The 25,229-nt window shown below is 37.0% G+C and overlaps 1 protein-coding gene across 1 annotated transcript in view; it reads right to left on the reverse strand.

The window, feature by feature from the left end:
• Window positions 1-25,229, reverse strand: part of LOC127434049 (ciliary neurotrophic factor receptor subunit alpha-like) — a 290,499-nt gene that overhangs the window by 180,056 nt on the left and 85,214 nt on the right. Inside the window, exon 2 of the mRNA XM_051686497.1 lies at window positions 20,436-20,517. Coding sequence (XP_051542457.1) covers window positions 20,436-20,517 — 82 coding nt within the window. The remainder of the gene's footprint in view (window positions 1-20,435; window positions 20,518-25,229) is intronic.

The following is a 25,229-nucleotide window of genomic DNA, read 5'->3' on the forward strand; positions in this document are numbered from 1 at the left end:
GACCCCCAGACGCCGTAATGAGTCGCTGTGGGTGAACTGCTCACATTGCTGCCGATGGGCTAGATGCCGGGCCACCTTCCTCTCATGCTTGCCTGCAGGCCTGGGTAGACAGGCCACCATTGACGCCGCCGCCCTACGCGCCATGGACTTTGGAGGGGAGCATGAGCGGCCGACTGACCCAGCCCATGCCTGGGATATCCTATGAACACTACCCCACCCCTTTCACAGAACCCCGTTCACCGCGAGGATGCCAGATTCCCCCTTTTATTATAAACACTATTCCCCCTCGGACACTTTATTACCCCTTTTGGACATTTTTAAGTTTATTATTGTTTCCAATAAATGCCTCTCTGAGGCTTGATGCCACACCCACTGTGTCTGTCTCTTGCTCACCCTGCCACAGTGGTGGAGAATGCGGGCAACTTTGTGGGCAAAAATGGCACAGGTGGGCACCAACAGTAACATCACTCTTCCTCTCATTCGCTGGTTCGATGGAAAGCCTGGAGTGGGACGGAGAAAACATGAGGATGGCCTCCCAGCTGCAGCAAAGGGTAAGTGGCACTTAATAAGCATTTACCCTGTAGCTGGCTGAGGCTGTCATATTAATTTGTGTTTTTTCTCTGTTCTCACCTGGGTGCGAGTGAGAGGAGGAGTTGGCCCGGAGAGGTATCCCCCTTATGTCCACTCTGAAAGTAGGGCCTGGTTGAGGAAGTAGCATTCCCGTGTGGGCGGCTAAAGAGTGCGCACCTCCGCCTCTGGATTCCATGATTGGATGTGAGTGTGGGAGGAGGTGCCGACAGGGTGACGCTTGGGAGGGGGGGGAGATGTGGCGGAATGATCTGCCCCTCTGGCTTGTCATCATCGCCCCACCTCTTAGGGCCACCCTTCAGCCAGGCTTACGATGGGAGTTGGGCGGGAGAGCGAGAAGAGGTGCATAATTAATAAGACTTGTTTGGTCAGTGGTGAATGAAGCACACCTGATGGGGATAATGCTTCATCACCGCTGTCTTTAAAATGCAGTGCGCACCTCTTCTCAGGGAGCCGGCTTCAAATCTCCATGTGTGCACACACTGGGATCCTCACACGCCCAGGACCAGAGCTAGGAGGGATCAGACGAGTGGACGCGCTGCCGGACCAGTTCTTCGGACCCCTGGATGCCGTAATGAGTCGCCAGGGGTGAACTGCTCACATTGCCGCCGACGGGCTAGATGCCGGAATGCCTTCCCCTCACGCTTGACACGGGCCTGGGAAGACAGGCTGCCAGTGATACCACTGCCCTACACGCCATGGACTTTGGAGGGGAGCGTGAGTGGCCGACTGACCCAGCCCATGCCTGGGCTATCCTATGAAAACTACCCCGCCCCTTTCACGGAGCCCCGTTCACCGCGAAGATGCCAGATTCCCCCTTTTATTATGAATACTATTCCCCCTTGGACACATAATTACCCCTTATGGACATTTTTACGTTTATTATTGTTTCCAATAAATGCCTCTCCAAGGCTTGACACCACATTCACTGTGTCTGTCTCTTGCTCACCCTGCCACAGGTGGTAGTCAGAGTCAATACTCGCTGAGCTACCCAGGCCCACTCGCATGCATACTTAAAATAACGTACTGTTTTGCTGGCAGATAAGTGCGTCATTTGTCAAATACAGTACATACTCTGAAACTATGCGGTTTTGGAGGCAGCATTGGTTGGTTAAGTTATGTTGCTGAAATTGATCTGTGCTTACCAAAATTCAAACCAGTGGCCAAAGCTGGAAGTGTTGTGGTACGTATGCACACATGTGAGCTCTAGTTTCCAGGTAAAATGTCCACCAAGTATGCAGTAAATACCTATCTCAGTAAATGCATATCTCCTATCTCAAACCTAAACCCTAGGAGGTTGCCTGCAAAACAAGCTACCAGTAGTGCTAAAGGAAAATGTATTTTGTTATAATGGGGAAAAAAATACTATAGATTTTACATTGACAATTAGGCATTTGGCAGACACTTTAATCCAAAGCGATTTACTGTACAGTCCATTCTAGATGTACGTTTGTGTGTTGCCTGGAAAATGAACCCATGCTCCATTGTAAGTGCCATGCTCTAACAGTTAGATGATCAGTCTCAAGAGACCTGGTAAAATACAGGTTAAATAATAATACAAATACAAGGCCAGCATAGACCAGCATGAATTTCCAGATCTGTGCTGGTTAGTGCCGATTTGGTGCAGGTCTAGATGGTAGACCAACAAAACCAAGCATTACTGGTCTTTTTCAGCATGGATTATCAATATCTAGAGTTTAGGCATGCTCATAATTTAGGGGATGCCTTATTGTTGAAATATTTAGAGGCTGAACTGGCTTCCTTCACCTGCTCGAATTCTTGCCTGAGTGTCTCAGAAATCTCTTTAGCCCAACAGGCATGTTTAAGGCAGAAGAAACCATCCAGGGCACTGTGGTTTGGAAATCCAATTCCACCTTGCCTTAAACCAGTTTCCTAGATGGAATCACTTTTGCCAGTTTGGCTGAAAAGGTTACAGACTGAGCATGAGTGTGTTTTTCTTACTCTGATAGCTAACATAGAGGACAGAGAATATCATAGCAAATCAATTGTGGCAAAGCAGAGAAGAGCTCCACTCTTTGTGCAAGATAACCCAGAGCTTTGAGGTGTTTCTGTTAGTGTATGTCAGGAGTTTAAGTTCTATTCGGTATTTTTATTTTTTTATTTTTTTCAAAGCAGAATTGTAGCTTTTAAGATTCTCAGTCTCACTGTAAATGTGGAACAGAGCTGTATATATTTAATTAATTCCTGCAATACCGCTTCATATCCGGCAGTTAATTAATCTGCATATTTTTAAGTGGTGCTCTGAGCACAGCAAAAGGAAAAACACTTGTACTTGAGCAGGAAGAGGAAAGTTAATGCAATTACAAAAACAAAAAGCATATGGAAAAAATATCTGCACAGCCAGAGGTTGAAAATACCTGGTAGATTATTCCAAGCACTAGGGATTCAATTTTAAAAATCCTCTTTAAGGCTCAATCTTTTTGCATCTGGGGACCTGCTTATTTTGTTTTGTTTAGTTTCTTTGGGCAAGTGTGTGCACGGTGTGGCAGTAATACCCTTTAACAATATGGGATCAAAAGATGTAGACAGATTTGCACCTTGTAGGTAAAGTGTGTAATGTATAATGTGTTTAAAAATGTTCTCCTATCCCTGCTTACTTATCATTGTCTCTGCAGAGCTTTACTTATTTAGTTGAATCAGAAGTTAACATGTTGGACTTCTCAATGGCGTAAGTATGGGGCAGGACTACCTGTTTGACCAAACCATGGAAGACATGGCATTGCGAAAGGGGTGACAGGAATGTTTGTGAAACAACAGCTACAGTACTTACAATAGCTGCAAATCTGCATGATGGCGCTTGTAATACAGGTCCCGGATTTTCACTCATTTACTGGACTTCTATTTCATACCCATTTGGGAAATCAAAGCCAAGAGGCAATGCTGCCATTTCGTTTTGAGTGATTGTGTCAATATGATGAATGGAAAGCATTTCATCAAACAATAAATGCATATGCACATTCACACACCTTTTATTGTGTTGCAAAACAGATTCCAGATTTTATTTCCTTCATTTGCATTTTTATATAGACAATTCATTTCCCATTAAAGGGGCACACACATGCACACAGTTAACCCACAAAAGGGAAATAACAGGGGAAACATATCTATCCTCACCAGAAGTGTACTGCTCTTGTCCTCCTCAAGAATTTCATTGCACATACGGTTTCTATTTACAAACAAAAAGCATCTGTGTGTGATCAAACAGCTGTCTGTGGATGCCATCATGTACTACTATAGATAGTGTTTTATGGGAAGGGGAAAATTTCACAGATACTCCCTTACAATTCTCTGCTGACCATTGCAGGATTGGTGTGAAGATTATTTTTTAGCTCAGATCAGTCTTTTCAGAGAAATCTAAGATCGTTCTTGGGGTTGAATGTTTTCAGTTGAAGGAAGGCTTCTCAAGCTTGTAAATTAATTTGATGTACTCAGTCTCTTAACTGTTGCTTAAAGGATTCCACCATCTTTAAATGTTCAGGCTCTATTATACGCATTATGAAAGTGATAATTTCACTTTCATAATTTTTATTTTATTTTTTTTTTATGTTTCATGTTGTAAACCTGTTTTTTATATTTTATTTTATTTTGACAATTGGTCAACTGTCAGACAGTATATTCTTGTGAAGGTCAGAGGAATGTCAGAGACTCAATTCTTCGGATGAATCTTGATGATTCTTGGTGCTCTTATAAACATTATGAAAGTGATTTTATGTAATTGTACATATTTGTGACATATTTTGACAATTGGTCAACACTCATACAAAGCATATTCTTATGAAGTTCAAAGGAATGTCAGATACTCAACAATTCTTCAGATGATTCTTGATGATTATTGATGCTCTTATAAACATTATAAAAGTGATTTTATTTAATTGTATTTTTTTTTTCATTATTTAATTTAATTTAATTTAATTTTACTTAATATTTTATTTTATTTTATTTTGGTGAACTGTAATGCAAATTATATTTTTAAAGGAATTCCAAAGGAATATGGGTGACAACAGTTTGGAGGAAGATTATATGTTCTTGGACCAAAATACAACTTTGGGCCTTAATGCTAAGCACTTTATGGCACAAACCAAACAGAGCACATCAGACTGGGAAAACCATCTCTGCAGTGGCAGCATAAGGACAGAAGGAAAACTGGATGGAGCTATGTACAGAAAAAAATCATGTAGGAAAATGTGTCGCTATCATAAGAGAAGCTGGGTTTGGAAGACAACTCATATGCCAACAGGACAATGTCACAAAACATTAGGCAAACCTTATTGGAGTGGCTTTAAAAAGGAAAGGTTAATGTTCTGGAGTGGCCGGTCAATGTTCAGACCGCAATTTTCCACACTCAAATTTTAAAGCTCCCCATTTACACTGTTGACTAATTGCCAACATTTTTTCTCATTTTTTATTTTATTTTTTCAGAACATTCCACCACCATAAAAAAAAGACTCAAATTATTCATACATAACATTGCATATGTTCAGAATTTGTAATGAATAGAATAATAATAATATATATATATTTTTTTAATTTTGTAAGAATGTAATTCTGGTTCTGTTCACGTAGTCTTAATTTCTCCCACTAGATGGTAGGAAGCACTAGATAAAAATAAAAATTTCTCTATCATCTGAAATGCAGGTGGAGCTTTAACGCATTTTAGACCTCAAAGATGTGCTCGTCCATAGACATGCAGTCTAATTTTCAGTTCATGCACCACCCCATTGTTTCATCGAATATCTCGGCCTCTGAGTGGACTAGAAGCTCACTCTAGGTCTCATTAGAAAGCTAAGATCCTGTATGTAAGATGTTGTATATTGATCATCAATTTATTCAGGACTATTCACACAAGCAAGCTCACAGACAAGTAAAAAAAAATGGCTAATTTTTTTTAGGAAACTTCCTAAGGAAAAAGCAGATATAACGTTTTTAGCTATTTGGGGCTTAAAGCAGCAGTGATCGGCACATAAAAGAGACATTTGTATTTGATGTCTTACAGATATCATATTTCACTTTGTGATTATTTTTAAAATATTTCAAACTGTGGTATTAGTGCAACAACATAAACCATACAGTCACATTCCTGAGAATGAGAGCTTTCATTTGATATATGATTTGTCTTTTTAAGTGCTATTTGAAATACTTTTTTTTATTGGCGACGTGAATGTTTTCAGGCCTTATTTTGTTATTTTATGTAGCATAAATGCAGAAGTGGTAATCTATGAAAAGTCCAGATTCCATGCTTTCAAAAGATACCCCATACCTCTGACTGTATTCGGAGACTTGAACATTTTAAGCATACACTTTTTCGTGACATAGTGCCCCCTTTTGGACACGCCAGAGGGTCCGCAGAGTTGAAAAGCTTAAACATTGCTGTCCATAAACCGTCTACATTCAACATGGTGGCAGCTGAGCAATTCTGGCAAGACAAATGGGTAAAAAATTGAATGCCAAGATGTGCAGAACTGGATAGAGACATATCCAAATAAGCTGCCAAGAATTTACAGGGAGTAGGGGAATAATCAACTATAGTAAGGTGTGTTAATAAATTTCATCCACCGCTATAATACACAGGTTACGAGATAATCCACTTTGCTCTTGAAAAGATTAAGTAGCTCATTGTATTGTCTAATCTAGCACACCATGGTTAGGCACATGTGCAAGGCATTCCTTATTCTCCAAGCAAAATCATTAAAAGCTATCTCAATCACTTCAAACATGACCACGGCTAGCCCAGCATTAGGTGTACTTTATGTAGTTCATTAAAATTTCAGCATGTTTTTTTATCCATTAGGGCTTTGATCATTTTGCCAGTTTCACAGTTAGACAGTCTTAGCAGTCTTAGTGAAAGAATTATTTTGAATTATAAATCCAAACTCTTAAAAACATAAACAACAATAAAAATATGTTTTACAATTATCTTTTGCTGGTATTGTTTATGTGCTTGATGGTTCTCTTGTCTCGGGTGAAATTTTGGGTTTAACTAACTAAATTCACAGTTCTTGCAAGGCAGCACTGTACATATACAGCACTGTAAACCCCTATACACAAGTTCAGCCAGTTACAAAGAAACCCATTAACTGAAGAAACTCTTAGTGACAATAGCCTTACAATTATAACTAAGGGGTTTTATCAACTTCTTGCAAGTTTCTTGCAACTAGGCTCTTTCATTAATTCAGACTGAACCACTTTTACATATACAGTAGATTCCATTCAAACTTTGTTTTATAGGTAATTTGATCTTTAGATGTGCTGTCTATTTTTGATTATGCATTTTAAGAAATGCATTATTAAAATTTGAAAATCTCCCATTGACTTACATTGATAGAGTGTCCAGCATTCAACATCTAACTGACAGAGAGCTTGTAAATCGTGAAATCTTTATCATTACCCACTCCTTATCTACACTTGAACACAATTCTTTTTCTGCCTTTCAAGCATTGCTTCAGGAAATGGAAATCTAGTCTAAATTCACAGCCCATAAATGTACAATTTTGCAAAAAAAAAATAAAATTAAAAAAAATAAGAAAATCAATAAATATGGTATTAGATGCTCCCTAAAAGTCATTCAGGGGCAGTATTACTAAAGAGCAGAATAATAACGAAACACTTACTGTCTTCCCAAGACCATTTGAGAAAAACTGCAAGAGGAAACATCTCTTGGAAACACTCCCATTCTCCTTTGTAAGGTGAAGTAATACTAAGGCTCTCGTGTCAAGCGCCCATTGTAGTGTTCACTGTAGCACACAGGAATCCCACGCATGAACAGACACAAATACAGTGGTCTGATCCTGAGTTCAACTCTGCTTTGCCAATAAAATAAATTTAGACACAGTGGAACGCTGCAACAGCACTGCATCTTAACTCCATTCCAGCGCTTGGACATGCTAACATTAATAACTATGCTGACCTACAGGAGTAAACATTCCCTATTATGAAGCTTGCAAGATCCTCTGCCATGTTATTTGGGCTCTTACCAAGGGGGGATGTACATTAAAGTTCTGTTCCAAAACCTAGTGAGGTGCCTATATAGAAAACATTTTAATGCATCAGCATGCTCCAGACATGAAAACTGTTCCAAATAGTCAACAAGATGATTATGCTGTCTTCTAAGATACATCATTTTGGCCAAATTCTAAGCCAGCATCACATGAATCCTTAGCAGATAAGGTAGTCCCAAATGCATAGCAACAACCCTCACTAGACTATGATTCCAACAGAGTTCCGTATTAACATGTTGCTAAGCTAATGGCGCAATACCCTAATTAGCAAAAAAAAAAAAAAAAAAAAAAAATGTCTAGCAGACTCATATATTTGGTGAAATAATCCATTTTAAGTTCAAATAAGACTTTTTCGTCTTTTTTCATGTTTCATCAAACATTTGCGGCGAATCAAAAGCTAATTTGCATCTGAAAATAACGAGTGGCAAATTTGATATTTTCCACCATCTTTTGAAATTATATTGAGATTCTCTTAAAAAAATCGAGTTTATGGCAAACTTGCCATATGCAATGCCTATTTGTCTGTCATTGCACCCTTGGCCCCACCCTGCTCAGTCAGTCAGTCACAAAGGTGAAGAGCAGAGAGATGGGCCTGTCATTGGAAATTAGTCCAAAGTGGACTTACACAGGACATCTTCATGTTCATGTCTGGATTTAAATGTTGTTGTTTTTTTTCCTACATAAACGTGCATGGCTTTGAGTGTTATCATACATCTCACACCACTTTAAAAAAATGCAATGTCAAGTTATAACTCTAAAATGGAGACCCTCCCCATTGTGTTTCATTCAGCTGCACAGTCTTGCTTTTGTAAACATGCACTACATGTATGTCTTTGATCGTTTTGATGCAATATTTGCTGCATTTTTAGAGCAGTTCAAGTGTAACCTTTAAAAACGCATCTCATTCTGCTGCTGCCACTGACTGGGAGAAACACATGCAGTTCTGTGTGTAAACAAACACAGAAGATGTGAGATGTGAAGACCAGCATCTCTGCTTTGGCCTGTTGAAGCAGCCCAGTGCCACCACCATGGACTGTTTACGTTCGTTTACTCAGAACATCTCAGTGAGGATTGTATTTTTTCAGCTCATATTATGAGCGTGATTGCTTGTGAGCCACTGTTATTGAAGGATGGGGCAATTAAACCACGATTGGACTGGAAATCCATAAGTAAACAATTTAATTCATGAATATTTCACATGTCATGACTGTTTGATAGTTTATGGTGCTGCTTGAGTGCACAGTTTAATATATTCAGATGAAATGTGTTGGATGTGGGTTATATTTTAATTCTGAAATTTAGTTTAATAAATGTTGTGGTCTTGTGGAGTTTATTCATTTTCTTTGGATTGAGTTTCAAATATGGCTCTGTTAGAAGGGCTGCATGATGTTAGCCAATCACAACAGTGGGTGTTTATATTAAAGTCTTAAAGGGCTAGACAGCTTAAAACCGAGCTTTTTAGACAGAGGGCCAGAGACAGGGTGGGAATTTATTATATATGACTAAATTATGACTATTTTTGTTAAAAAAAATAAATAAAAAATATATATACTAACATTATAAGTGGACTTCAAGGAAGATAATACAATTATAAAAAAGAGGATGTCATGACCCCTTTAAGGTGACGATTTTTCCCCAAAATCGAAAGAAAGAAAATTATATTTTGCATTTGCATAAAGAAATAATACAATTTAAAGCCATTAAGATCATTTGCATTGTGACATTATGTTCACAATCAATTTATCTCTAATCTCCATTTATTTATTTATTTTAGGGCTGTCGATTTAATATGTTAATTCAGTGCGATTAATTATATAAAAAATAATGTGCTAAAACAATTACGCATCCATTTAAGTCAGAGGTTCTCAACGGGGGCGTTCAAAGGATGCCAGGGGGTGCTGAGAGCAAATAAGTAGAGAGGGGGGTGTTAGGTTACAAATGGGGGGGTGTTTATCAGTTATAATAATCAAATCTATCATCAAGTTCCTCTTTGCTTTAAAACATTTTTCTAGACTTTGAGTATATCAGTTGGTTCTCAATTATACGAGTTGGTCCGCATTTGTACCATGGTTTTTTCTGATTTTGAAGTCTAGCGATGCATCTGATAGGCTTATGTTCAATAATATTGAAATAAAAAAATATTTTGCATTCTAAAGCAACTTTTTGTATTGTATTTTTAATGCTTAAATTGTGTGCCTAAATAATGTAATGCATTTAAATTTTAAATAATAAAAAAATAATATATGTATATATATATATATATATATATATATATATATATATATATATATATATATATATTTAATTATTTAAATAGAACTTTTTATAATTATTTGATCATTATATATTGAATTATTGCCATTTGAGGGGCTTTCTCAACAAATATTTATGTATGTAATTTATCGACATGCCATGTAAATAATTTGATAAAAAGCTACACTACAAGTTACTATGAAAAAGTCCTAACTACATTAAAGCTATTTAAATAAGAACATAGTTTAAAAATATAGAACAATACTGTTAAAATATATAACAATCAGATTATATTATTTAAATGTGCAATCAGAATTTATGCTCTGAATTAAATATCACCTGTAATTTACCGTATACATTTAGCTAGGATCAGAGCATGTGAGCGGAGCACAGCATGGAGCAGAGCGGTGATAATTTTACCTGAGCGGAGAGCGCCTTTTTTAAGATTCCACTAAACTTGTTAAGGCCGCTCAGTGCTGCTCGCTCAACCCAGAATGCGCTTTGTGATATTCTGCGAAATAAGCAATAGGCCTGAGGTTATGGAGTTCAAACTTTGTTTTAGTGAAGTTGCAAACCTTATACATAAATGCACAATACAAATCAAAGCTAAGAATGAGAAAGGAGAAGAAATCGAAAGGGAGTGGAGAGACTGTGAGAGTTAGCAAAGTTCCCTTTGGAGTCTTAAGCGTCACATTGCCAGAAAGCACGATAATGTTTTATGCGAACATGCTAGCACATCTAAAGGTGAGCTAGTAGGCTACACTACAGTTTGATAATAAATTAATAGATAAATACAGTAGATAGTAAGGTATCTTGTTATTTTGCAATCAGGGCAGTGCAGCTGCCAGCTAGATGCAGGCCCGGTTTTGCGGGGGTGCGAACGTAAGAGCACCCTCAATTGAATATGTAAGCTTAATAATACTGTATATTGGCAAAGCATATTTCCTTGAATCCCAGCGAACACACACACAAAATCCCTGCATCAAAACTAATAAACATGTATGATCTTGCAGATCAGTGTCTTCATTTGCAGGCGCAGCATTCAGCTTTCATGCGTCCATTGTTCAGTTGAACATTTGATTTGCCAAATCCACATCTTAATGATTAGTGAAACGTAAAAAAAACCCCACAGACACAAGATTAATGTTTGCGGATAACATCTTCCGTCATCACTCGCTGCGTTCATGCACAGAGAAATAAGCTATAAATGATTATAGAAAATTAGAAAAAAAACAAAAACTTTTCTTAAAGGAAAGCAGTGTAATTTGTGGATTCAATATTTTTTATTTGTTTTGGGATCATTAAACATGATTTCATCTAAAGTATATACAGTATATTGGACAAAATCTCACTTTATGCAGGACGAATATTTTTTTATTTGTTAAATCCATGGTTAAACCCTGCTGTACATATAAAGAGCATATGCACAACACATGATCGTTTGACCCATATAAAGTCCAGATTCACGTTATAATACTTTAAAAATATAAAGGAGAAACAAAGGGGGCACATGGTATTTACTAATATAATAATAATTATATAATTAACCTCAGTCCTTTAGATTGCATACAATTCCTACATATAGAATTTTAGGGAATAGGCTATTAATCAAACAACAATACTGAAAAACAGAAAAAAAAATTCGCTGCTCTTTTCTGGATAACTTAATACGCCCTTTAAAACTGAACACAAAATTAGGATGAGAAATTGCTCATTTTAATTTACAGACCCAAAGTCCGATAGCATTATATATGAAGCCTATTAATGGGTCAAATCTACAGTATAATCATTCCGTAGAGACAACTGAAAAACAATTATGAATTTCACTTTTACTTGTAATATTTTCCTGGAACCAGTCCATGTTTTCATTATTGCCATAAACGAATCGGAAGAACTTTAAAGTTGAAAAGATTGTTTTTCTGGGTCGGTTGTGTCACTCAGATCCAGTTTAAACTGAAAAGTACGAATTTGTGCGTATGCGAATTTCTGCGTCACCGCACATATGTTTTATCACTTGTAGAGGCATGTTTGATAACTTGTTTAAAGTAAATAAAGAAAAATTTAACTGAAATATTAAGGCATTATTTGAAGATGTTCAGTGGCATATGTGCTCACAGAGAAATATTTGACTGATTACAAATGATAAGGAAGGTCTGGTAGACTCAATTATATAACAGCCATTGTAAACCAAAATAAACAGCAAGGTTTTATATACCAAAATGTCTAAATAAATGTCTGTATATAGACTATATTTCAACCAGAAGGGCACCTCAGCCCATGTAGGCAAAGGGGCAGTTGCTTGGGCATGTGTCCGTGCCTGGAAACAAGTATAGCCTGCTACAGAGAAATTTCATGATGGAGCGGGATTTGAGCGAACCTTTTTTTTTTACCGCTGAGCGTGAGAGGTACTTGAGCGGAGAGTCCGCTTAGGCCATGTGCGGTTGAGCGGAGCGTACACACGTGGAGTGGGTTATTGAGTGGGCTATTACACCGTTCTGCTTCGCTTACGTGCTCTGGTTAGAATGACACTAAACAATTACACTGTAAAAGCAATTCCGTAAAATTTACGGTAAAATACCAGAAATTTACCATAAAAATATATGGTGACCATGTTTTAGGACTTTAAGGGATGTCATTTTGATGCCTATATTTTACGGTTCACTACCGTTTATATTATTAAATTATATAAACTTAATATACTAACATTCTAGAACTATAAAAATCTACTTTTCACTTTCAAATGTATTGTTAATCACCGTAGTAACTACAAAAGGCCACATTATAACTTAAAGTTCATAATGAGTGACCCATCCATGAGCAATAATTAATACACGTGTAGAGACAGTGCACAGCGTTTACTCACACAAACACAAAACGCCATCAGGGTAACACATGTGACACTAAAATAATGCAATAAACATTAACTAAACTACATAATATAGAACACAGAACACCACAATGTACATAACTGATATAAAACATAAAAAGAAACATAACTATTTTCAATCTATTTTAAAAAATAATGTCATGTCATGTAAATGTCATGTATATGTGATGGGTCACACAGAGACGTCTGGAAATGCCTGATTATTGTATTTCACCATAAATATAAGAATAGTTTACCATAAAAAGTTTGTATATTCATTTGTTAAACATAATATACATTTTTAGCATTAATTATACAGTAAAATTATACTTTTAAGATCTAAAACAGTACATTTGTACAACATTTTACCATAAAATTACATGTATTGTTAAATATATATTATATTTATTTGCCGTATATGTTAACTACACGTTAACCAATGAAACATAGTTTTTACAGTAGCATTTTTATATTCTTTTACTGTTAAAATTTTTAGGGTGACAACATTTTTGACATAAAACATTATTCTAAATATAAAATAATAAGACTAGGAAAAAAAAACCAAGCTATATATAACTTGAAACATAAGTCGAAATATAGCCAAGTGATAAACAGCAAAAATGATCTAAATTCAAATAAAATCGCAATGATTTTGATTGAAAGAACATGTCCAATTGTTATATCAATTAGACATGTTCTTGACAGGTTTCATGAAATTCTCCCTTATTGCTTCATTTCCAGTTTAATTAAATGAGGATAACAGTGCAACTATAGAAAGGGAAGTATTCAGACTACATCTGTAGCTTCTACAAAACAGTTGTTTCCTCAGCGCTGTGTGCTGCAGCGCTAATTTTATGTTTTCGGCATTGGGATTTCCGAGGAGAACATCTTAAGTATTGATTGATGTCGGGAAAGGGAACTTTACTGACAGAGGCGAGTTTGAATGATTTATACACAGTTGTGAGTGGTTTATTTTTGCACATTTTAGAGGTAAACAGTTCTTTCCACACTCAAAAAGCAAAGGGTAAGGCTGAAGCTAGTTTTCCTGAATACACCTTTATCGACTGAAACCGAAAGCATGCAGTGTTTAGTATAAATCTTCAAAATGGTGCTAAAACACCTTAAAAGTAAGAATGAAAGTGATCAATGTGTTTTGATGGGTGCTGACAGTGTTTACATTTCATACACCTGGCTTCTTTCAAAAGCTTTTTTTAGCAGCGGCCGCGCTGTAAATGAGGATGAGCTAGAAGATATCCACTATGCTCGCTTTCATTCCCTTTTCACCCCCTGTTGATTCAAGGTACAAGGATGTGAGTCGATTCACACTTTCTCACTTTAACCACGCCGCTCTTGAGGTAAACATTGAATGCACAATTGCGCCATGACATCCACACAAACGAAGCGAAAGTATTCTCTGGGGAGACAAGACACACATTTTTCACACCTCTAACACAGCCAAGTTGGAGCTGTTGATAAAATTCACACTTGCAACCCAAAGAGACTATTGATTTTCACTCGTTTTCTTCATGTAGGGAGCATGTCCAGTTGAAAACTTTGATTTAAATTTAAACTTCAAATTAATCATCTATTAAAGGTAATGTGTGTATTTTATCTCTTAAAATAATGTATCTGATCCTAAATCTGTTTGAAGAGATTGTAATTCAATTTGGTGATGCTAATGGCACAGAAATTACACACTTCACTTTTAACAAAAAGTACCAACAAATATATGACTGGTTCTTAATCACAGATTTCCACCTAAAGACAAAGATTCATTTTAATCCTGGTTTTACAAATCCATTTGCCTTAGATCTGTGTGCCTGCATAATAATCCAGCAAGTCTGAACAAGAGTTCAGCAGTCACCAAAATTATTCATTCCACATTGCTGTACTCAATCAAGATGCCATCATCAAACAGAACTTGTGTACTATGGGGCCCTTTAGGCCACTAGAGACAAACAAGTGATAGATTGAATTCAGCAGCTTCTCCACACAAAGCCAGATAGGAAGTGACCAACACAATGGATGCTTAGAAATATATTCACTCTCATTCTCACTTAGGGTCTCATGAATAATTAAATTGTTAGAAATGGGCTTGTCTGGACTCAATCTCTCTGACTGATGAAATAAAACAAGGCTTTGTCTGTCTTGACGAAAGGAGGGGGTACTAAACTTAGTTCTAGGTTTAAAATATCCCTGTTGGAGTTGGAGTAGATAACTTCAAGGCAAAGAGCTTCGATTTCTACCATGTTTTTTTTTTATTTTATTTTTTTATTTCTGTCTTGCATTTAATGAGAACAAAATTGTTAAGAATATATTTTAAGCAGTCATATGGCTTTCTTACCCAAACCAGCTTGTTAATTTGAACAGTTTTTGGTTCTTTTACCAATTAAATGAGGAGGAAAAATTATTTTCAAGATGTCAGAAGTAAAATGTGTTTCATGTGCATTCCACTCCAGGATAGAAAATGAAGCATCACAACTTCTTTCTTATGGAAATGTAAAAATCTTCACTTTTAATTTCCATTCCCAGGAGCATATGCCATTAAAACAAATCTTACCACAAAACAACACCAAAAGTGTTCATTGAGTTCAATGTACCGTGTTTGTTATATTGTTTTCTGTACATTAGCAGATACATTGGTATTTATCCATTTAATCAGTTTATATGTTAATAAAATTTACAAAAGGAATATGGAAAGGGTCCTTAGAACTCAGAAAGTCACAATTATCAAATTTCTACTTAAAAAACAAAATAGAATTTAACTTTAGCCACATTCACACTAACAATTTTTGTTTGAAAACTCAATTCTCAGCTTCCTAAAAACATTGTTTTCCAATCGTTTGTAGTAATGGAAAGTTTTTGGAAATGATCTGCTCTAATGTGGATAAAAGGTGTAAACATTTCTAAATGAACACATTTTCAAATGAAAATGTATTTGCTGGACATGGCCTAAAAGTAAAACTTCCAATTTGGAAATTCAAAATTTCCCAACTTCTGATTTATGAATTTTGAAATATTTACAATTGCATTTAAGTAAATAAAATCATCTATGAGTCAAAGTTCTCATATCATCTGTCAATAAAACATTTAGCAAACATTTGCAGAGACAGGTTTGTTAAACAGGGTAAATTATCTGATAATTGTACACTTGCAGAAGAACACCTGTTGATCCTCTGAAATTCGGTTGCTAGGAGACGTGACATTCAAACACCTGCAAAGCTAAAGGTGGCAATATTTTTATTTTCTTGCATGTCATCTTCCAAGCATCATGCAGTGGAACTTGTTTATTGTCGGATATTGGAGATGTCAAGTAGGAATATCACACATCTAAATTTGGGGCTTAAACAACTTTCTTATCAACCTATCACTTCCCTCTGATTTTTGGAGAAGATTATGGTTAGGGTTGAGGTTAGGGGTAAGGTTAGGACTATGTTTGTTTTACACTATTGTTGTTCCAAAACCAACAAACAATGTTGAACCAGAAACCTGACTTGGCAAAGTATGGGTTAATGTTGTTTTGACACTCTTATCCTTGTGATTGCTCAAGATAATATGAACATGCTCCTTCAAAACCATCGTCAAGAACCGATATTGGATTTTGCAAAAATATTGCTAATCACCATCATTCTAGTTCACCCACTTGGCTTCTTTACTAGCTTAACCCGCATCTTCCTTGGTCAACCTTCTTCAACAGAAAGGCCATGCTGGTCAACAAGCATTTTAGCTGGTGAACAGCATGGCCATGCTGGTCCACCAGCTAAACCAGGACCAAACCAGCCTGGACTAGCATGGAAATTAATGCTTGTCTGAGCTGGTCTTTTCAGCAGAGTTATGTCTTGCAACAGAACCCATTTTACCCAAAACCAAACTTGAAAGCTTTACAGATCCCTAATGTAGTTACTGACAATTGCATGAGAAGAGAACCAATCAATCACTACTTGAAGCTGAATTACAATGCTTTGATAGTTTGTCCCTGGAACAGATGTCGGCTGCAGAATCAAGCTTTGCATGAAGAACAAACACCCGGAAAATCTTCCCAGAGCTCTCAAGGATTACAGTAAAATTAGCTGCTGAAATAAGTTTCATGAAATTTAATGTATTATTTTAGTTAACTATCGAGCATGACTGAATTCAAATAAAGCCTTTCCAAGTTTTCAAATTGAGTTATAATTAGTCGACAAGAAACAATGTACATTACAGTAAGTCAAGCACATGAATTTGTCTTGGTTAATATTAAAATATATTTGACAAACTGACAACCAAATCAAAACTTACATATACATTAAACACAAATTGTGTGTGAGTGTGTGAATAAGAAGTAAATTATCATATGATTGCACACATTTTCCTGTAAATTATTATATCTCTATAACTCTTATTGTATCCCAATGGAACTGTTTTTAATTTTGTGTCTGTGTGTTTGTTAGTGTGTCCATTTGTTTTTCAGACTGTGTGTGTATTGGCATTCTTTAAAGCTGTTTTATGCTGTGTGTGTGTGTGTGTGTGTGAGAGAGAGAGTGTGTGTGTGTGTGTGCAGCTTAAATGGCATTGCATGTGGTTTGTGCTTGTGATGACTGCTGCGTAGATTAAACATGATCAGATGACCAATCAAAATACGGTGTGGGAGCAGATAAGCAGCACTGCTGATGGACGTGATAATGATGTCATCCTACTATGACATCAGCAAATCAGCACAAGTGCACTGCAAAAGAAACACACAGCAATGACTAGGAATTATAGCGATGTAATCAGCTTTAGAGAAAGCATCGCTTCAACAATATGTGGACTGATGCAGCGGTGTGGGGGATGACAACAGCATGAGTGGTCCAAAAATATGCCTTTTCACTGTCAAACAATGTTCTGAACACCAACTGAAGTTACATCTGCAGTTTTTGTTGGTCTAGCATCAGCAATTCTTCTCTTGGAGAAAGTCTTTAGCAGACACTTTTATACAAAGTGACTTGCATTTATTACAGGTTCAGTCCAACTGGAGTAAACTAAGGGTGAGTCTTGATCAAGGACACAGTGGTGATAGTTCATCAGCAATCTTTCGGTTAGCAGAACAGATCATTAGCCACTGCTTTGCATCCTATTCTTAGGGATATGCCACAGACAGTTGAGTTAAAAGTAACTCAACATTTGCAAGAAATCAACCTCATGGTGAATACTAAGGTTTGTAACCAAGCACATGTTGGGTTACACCCAAACAAAATTTGTTTGCCGATACCTATTATTTAGAACAACATCTGCTGATACCGATAGTTTGATAGTTTTGATTTCCTCATGAAATTCTAGCAGTGCAAAGCTGCATAGTTCCACACAAGACACTTTTTCTTTCACAGAGATGTAGGCTAATTGACTGACGTGATTTCCGCCCCTTTTGATTGACAAGAAATAACTGGCCCTGATCATTGGCTGGTTTTAAACAATCAGCCGATGTCCGATAATTGCTTATTGGTTGATATCGATAGAAGATGTGTAGCTAGCGACAAGGAATAAAAGCTCTTTCATGTCAAATTAAGAGTTTTGTTCTATCCAGCTGAGACCACGGCAAGTGGTAGGACATTTTGTTGGCTGAAGATTTTCCCGGTGATTATCGATACATATCAATATTTTTTCAGATATAAATAGGGCTGTTTTACAATAGTCTTTGTCTTTTCTCACATACTTTTCCATAAAATTCAATTTAAATCATTATCTAAGGACACAGATTATTTACTCTAGTCATTACTGGATGATATAATGTTTATAAGTATCTTTCATAGAGCCTACACAATGTATTTTAAGTTACAAGTATGTATTTTTATGATATGACAACTTAAATAAAAGACCTATTCAATGCTACATACAAGGCAAAATAAACGTCGCTATTTCTAATCATTCTGTTTGCACAGTTACACCAGTCTCATACACTAACCTGCAAATTCATAAACGTCACTTTGTTAATTCTTGAACAAGTACATAAACCTTCATAACTTTGGACTGCCATCAGCTCATAATGTGTGTGAGACCTGTAACTTGTTCATGCCGTGACCGGCTTCTGTAAATTTTATGTCACTCCCTTGTGGTCTCCCAAAGCTTTTATGTCAGACTATACTGAATGGAATGCAACTGGCAGTGAATTGAAAGCATACAAATTAGGCTTCTAATTTAAATACCGTCTGATGTCGATATATCAATGCCTCAAAAATGTATTGATAAAATAACGTGTTGATCAATAATCGATACATCGATTTTTTTTTTTATGACATCCCTAGTTACTATACCTATTTTTGCTAAATAGTTTTACATGTTTTCCTGGTGAAATGAACATTGGATGTGCTACAACAACAGTGAATTTTAGTCCCTTTCATGCAAATCACAAGTAAAACTGCAGATTATCAGTTTATTAACACTTACTTTTCACACTGTTCCTCACGCAATGGTATCTTATGACATCTAAACATTTTTACCGTGGTATGAGTCCTAAAGAGCATGTGAGTTGACACTTTTACCAAAAAAACAACAAAAAAACATCATAGAAGCATTAACCTTAAAAACCTCATTGGTTTGGAAGAACATTTAACTCGCTTTTAGCGCCACACAGTGGACATTTTACCTCAGAACTGCCTCGATATGTGTAATGAACCACATAATATAATTTTTCAAATATGTCGCCACAGTCACGTAATTTTAATGAGATCAGACTGTGCACAGGTATCTTTCGACCAATGAGAATTTCAGGGTAGGCAGGTCTAATTGTGCTTTCGGAAATATAATTAGCTGCATTCCCACTTGATTTCAAACTGTCCTATCTCTATCCACACCCCCCAAAATGCATCTTACATATTCCTACGCGTAAAACGCTTCATTAAAACGTTTTGTGTAACAGCTTTAAAAATGAAATATGTTCTGATTGACTGTTAAAGTGTGGCATTTTCACATTTCATGCAGCATTTCACTTTCAGTGTGGACAGACAAATTACTTGTCACTGGAAACTTGTGTTGCTCCTGGTTAAGAGAAAGCCTAATATCCTGTTGCATCCAGATTGGATAATAACTAAAGAAACGACAACAGCTTATAAAGTAGCAACTTCCGACAAAACAAGGCTGTTTTGCTAGCACATCCACCCCGCTGTCTCACAAAATGACATTGAATTGGAATGCAGAAACAACATAGCTGCTTATTCACCCAAGCATGAGTGAACCCATCACAGACAGCAAGATAACGTGTCGGCTCCAAATTTAGATATACACACACACACACACACACACACAAACACACACACACACACACACACACACACACACACACACACACACACATACACACTCCGAGGATTACTTTGTTCTGGAGCTCTAGTTCTTGACCCGGTGACAGACTAGTCTCTGTGTCTCCGGGTGGCCAGGCCATGCGTTAAACAGCCTTCACACACTTACATACACACACCCCTCCCCATAGTCAGGTGATACTGACCCTTCGCTAACACTGTGACTCTTCTGTTCCACCCAGACATACAGAGAGAGAGAGAGGGAGAGAGAGGGGAAGCAAATAAAATGACAAGTAAAAAAGAAGGAAGGCAAAAAACATGACCAGAAGCAAACAAAACGTTCCCTAATTTACGAAAGACCCCCATGATCTCATTAAGAAATTGTCTTGTCCATCTGTAAAGCACAGAAGCTACTGAGACCCACAACAGATGGATGAAGTATCTGAAATGTGGACTTACCTTGCTGGCTGCGCCTTTGGGCATACACCACCACCACGGCTGCAAGTACCACACAGCAGAAGGATGTCACAATGTTTGCCATCTGTGGAGACACACACAGAGGTAGAATGTGAGGCTTCTGGCCTGCCTGAGAGAAACTAGACAACACTGATGCCAAGACAGTATGAGTACAGTTTCCTCCCTCTCCCTCTCTCTCTCTCTCTCTCTCTCTCTCTCTCACTCAGTTTCTCTCTCCTTCCAATGTCTCTGCCTCATGATTCCCCGCCCTACTCCTCTCTCTCTCTCCCCCTCTCTCACTCTTCCTTTTTTATGGTGTCTCATCAGTAGAATCAGTGTCCTCTGGGACTGATATCCCCTCTCCCCCACTGGCCCTGGGATGGAGAGACCAAGATGAGAAAAGAGAAGGGGGAAAAACAATGCCAGACTGTTTGGATTATTGTAAAGTCTTCCAAGCTCTTTTTTCTTACCCCATTTCATTCACAAACTCTCTTATAACCTGAGGAAATGTTCTTTGCTCAATGGTAACTCTTCAGCTCAGGAGACTTAAGGTGGTGCAAGCAATTTTTTTTCAGAATATGATGCATCAAATGCCCCTATTACCTGACAGATATTTCTGAAATAGGTATCTTGAGATATCACACATGTCTCTGTGACAGCCCTAAACTCTGTAAACAGCAAAAAGGCACTTATTTAGTCAATCAGAAACACACTCTCTCTCACTGTCAATCATTTTCTCTAGTTGGGTTTGTTTATGTAATGGGAGCCAGCTGGTACGTGATAGCTGTGCTGTATGTGTAAACCTCACTCCCCTGGCCTCAAGAACAGGTTACAGTGGTGCCATGAGTATCACCATTCCTACTCGACCTGCCCCAAGCAGGATTCGAACCGGTGATCCCCAACATTGGAGTCGGACGCTAGTGCGTCTCTTAAGGCCAGGACAGTGAGGTTTACACACTGCACAGCTATCACGTACCAGCTGGCTACCGTTACACTCATCCCCCTAAACCTCAGTTTCATTCGGGTCACGGCACCAGTGTAACCGGTCCTGCTCGACCTGCTGGATTCGAACCTGTGTCAGCTGGCATGGGAGGCAGGCCTGCTAACAAGGAGGCTAAAAGCTACAGCCTCTAGCATCAGTCACTAGTGCGCCTCTTGAGGCCAGGGAAGTGAGGTTTACACATACCGCGCAGCTATTACATACCAGCTGGCTCCTGTTATACCTACATCTGGTTGGTTGACGTGTCTGTAGAGGGGAGGGTTTTGAAGAGAGGACATGAGGTTTTGCATGATATTCCAAAAAAATCGTTTACAGCACCTTTAATAGAATTTGTAGTTTTATTTAAAGGTACAGTATCATTTTTGCACCACTTGGGGCACCAAACAGAATTGTGAAAATAAGTCCCTCCCTCGAAACTGGTTGCACCAATGATGCTATGTCTAGGTCAAGGATGGCAGGGAGGGACTCTTTTATATTTATGAGTAAAGTGTTACCTGATTTGTTAAGGGTTAGGTTATAGTTTATCTGACCTATCAGGTAGAGCTTTTCTAATTAATATTACTGATTCGTCCAATAAGGTACAGCTTTCTTCAGGAATATAAATGAGTCTTACCCTGCTATCCCACATTTCAGAAATGTTGTTGTCATTAAGTAGGGGTATAGAGCTATAAAATGAATGTTGATAGTATAGCTTACATAATCTGATGAGAAATGCTGAGTTCATATTTAAATCTCTGATTTTTAATAGCAGAATCTGGTATCTTGTCAAATACGAGCACAGTTTGTGATATTGTTCAAATCTTTTTTGAAACTAATTTATTTTTCCTCTGGATAAAAATCTGAGAAGCAGAAGACCTAAGCCAAAATCTAAATATGTTCTCTCTTTATTCTCATTGCTGACTTGGAGAAACAACTGATATATTATAGAGATTTCATTTGTGATGTTTCTTTCCTATGGCTTTACGAACATTTCTGGATTAAAATACCAATTAATCTCTCCAAGCACACAGAATTTAAAATATAAAAAAGCAACAGAAAAAGCAAGACAGCAAATATTCATAACCGGTGAATGAAAAACCTTTCCTGGATGGATACACACATCAAGCCAAGAATTGAATACAAGAAGAAAAATTTTTGTACACCTGTTTAATTGTCTCTTGTGATTCCAACGGTAGTTATTCATTTAAGCCAAACAGGATATTATAACATGCTCCATTATCAGGATGGTTAACTTGCTAAGGGAAATATATACATACTTTATTTATGTATTTAACATTGTTATCACAAAACCACGTCACTAATATTGCAGAACGTAGCTCGTTTATTGTGAACATTCCTTGTTATTGCTGGCAAGAACAGACTCATTTTTGTCTAGAGCTGAAGACGTAAGTGATGTACATATAATATTTGTTCAATACTTTTATTAATGCAGGCGTTTAATGTGTTTGATGTTTGCTTTTTGTCAGCTACTTATTATGTTCTGATTTATGGGTCTGCATACTAAGAGTGTCTTTTATCAACACACTGTATTTACCAAGTATTCATCACTCACTAAACACAGGGTTCACATTCACACACGTCAACATGTGAGAGCAAACTGTTTTCTTTGTTTGATCGATGTTGTACATGAAAATCTATATTGTACGATTTGTTGAATAACTTCTTGAGTCATTCCATGAAAGGAGTATCTTTTATGTCCATACCTTTTTTTATAAAGTGCACTAAACACAAAAATATGCTACTAAGTGTTTAGCAAGCTTATATACTTTATTAATATTATATAAATTATAAAGTATTAAAACATGATTTCATGGTGTAATTTCTTGGTGTAATTTTTATAAATATTTTAAAACAGTATTTACATTTTTACATGTCTGTATAGCCAAGCATAGAACATATATTTAACATATTTATAAATTATTATTATTATATTATGATTATTATTATAATTAATAATAATAAAATATTAAACCAAAAATGGCCATGTATTGCTTTACCGATTCACACTAGGTCACTCCAAAAAAAAAAAAAAAAAAAAAAAAAAAAAAATATATATATATATATATATATATATATATATATATATATATAGTAATTAATTAACTAATTAATTAATAATACTACTACTGCTGCTGCTGCTGCTGCTGCTACTACTACTACTACTACTACTACTAATAATAATAATAAAATATTAAACAAACAAAAAAAAATCCCTATGTGTGTGTGTGTATATATATATATATATATATATATATATATATATATATATATATATATATATAGTACATTCAATAAGTATTTAGACCCCTTTATTTTTTCACATTTTGTTATTTTGCAGTCTTATGCTAAAATGCTTTAAATAAAAAATTGAAATATTTTGATAACTTTGCAAATTTATTAAAAAGAAGAAACTGAAATGCCATATTGGCATAAGTATTCAGACCCTTTTCTATGACACTTGAAATTTAGCTCAAGTCTGGATCATCTTTGAGATATTGCTACACTTTGATTGGAGTCTACCTGTGGAAAATTCAATTGATTGGACATGATTTGAAAAGGCACACACCTGTCTATATAAGGTCTCACAGCTGAAAATGCATATCAGAGCAAAAACCAAGCCATGAGGTCAAAGAAACTGCCTGCAGAGCTCAGAGACAGGATTGTGTTGAGGCACAGATCTGGGGAAGACTACAAAAAAATTGGGCTGCATTGAAGGTTCCCAAGAGCACAGTGACCTTCATAATTCTTAAATGGAAGAAGTTTGGAACAATGAGGACTCTTCCTAGAGCTGGCCGCCCGGTCAAACTGAGCAATCAGTGGAGAAGGGCCTTGGAAACAGACGTGACCAAGAACCCGATGGTCACTCTGGTTGAGCTCCAGAGATCATGTGTGGAGATGGGAGAAACTTGCAAAATGACAACCATCAATTCAACACTCCACCGATCTGGGCTTTATGGCAGAGTGGCCAGACGGAAGCCTCTCTTCAGTGCAAGACACATAAAAACCTGCTTGGAAGGACTCTCAGACTGTGAGAAACAAGATTCTCTGATCTGATGAAACGAAGGTTGAACTGTTTGGCCTCAATTCCAAGCATCGTGTCTGGAGGAAAATTAGGCACCACTCATCACCTGCGCAATACCATCCCACAACAGTGAAGCATGGAGGTGGTAGCATCATGCTGTTGGGGTGTTTTTCAGAGGAAGGGGCCGGGGTTTGGTCAGGGTTGACGGAAAGCTGAACACAGCAATATACAGAGATACCCTTAATGAAAACCTGGTCCAGAGTGCTCAGAACCTCAGACTGGTCCAAAGGTTCACCTTCCAATAGGACAATGACCCTAAGCATACAGCCAAGACAATGCAAGAGTGGCTTAGGAACAACTCTGTGAATGTCCTTGAGTGGCCAAGCCATAACCCGGACTTCAACCCAACCAAACATCTCTGGAGAGACCTGAAAATGGCTGTTCACCGACGGTCACCGACGGTCCCCATCCAACCTGACAGAGCTTGAGAGGATCTGCAGAGAAGAATGGCAGAAAATCCCCAAACCCAGGTGTGCATAGCTTGTCACATCATACCCCAAAAGACTTGAGGCTGTAATTGCTGCCAAAGGTGCTTCAACTAAGTACTGAGTTAAGAGTCTGAATACTTATGTAAATGTGACATTTCAGTTTTTCTTTATTTTTAATAAATTTACATTGTCATTATGTGATATGGAGTGTAGATTGATGTGAAAAAAAAAATAAAATAATTTAAAGCATTGTAGCATAAGGCTGCAACATAACAAAATGTAAATAT

This window comes from Myxocyprinus asiaticus, chromosome 43 (assembly GCF_019703515.2).
Source record: "Myxocyprinus asiaticus isolate MX2 ecotype Aquarium Trade chromosome 43, UBuf_Myxa_2, whole genome shotgun sequence".
NCBI classification, from domain to species: domain Eukaryota; kingdom Metazoa; phylum Chordata; class Actinopteri; order Cypriniformes; family Catostomidae; genus Myxocyprinus; species Myxocyprinus asiaticus.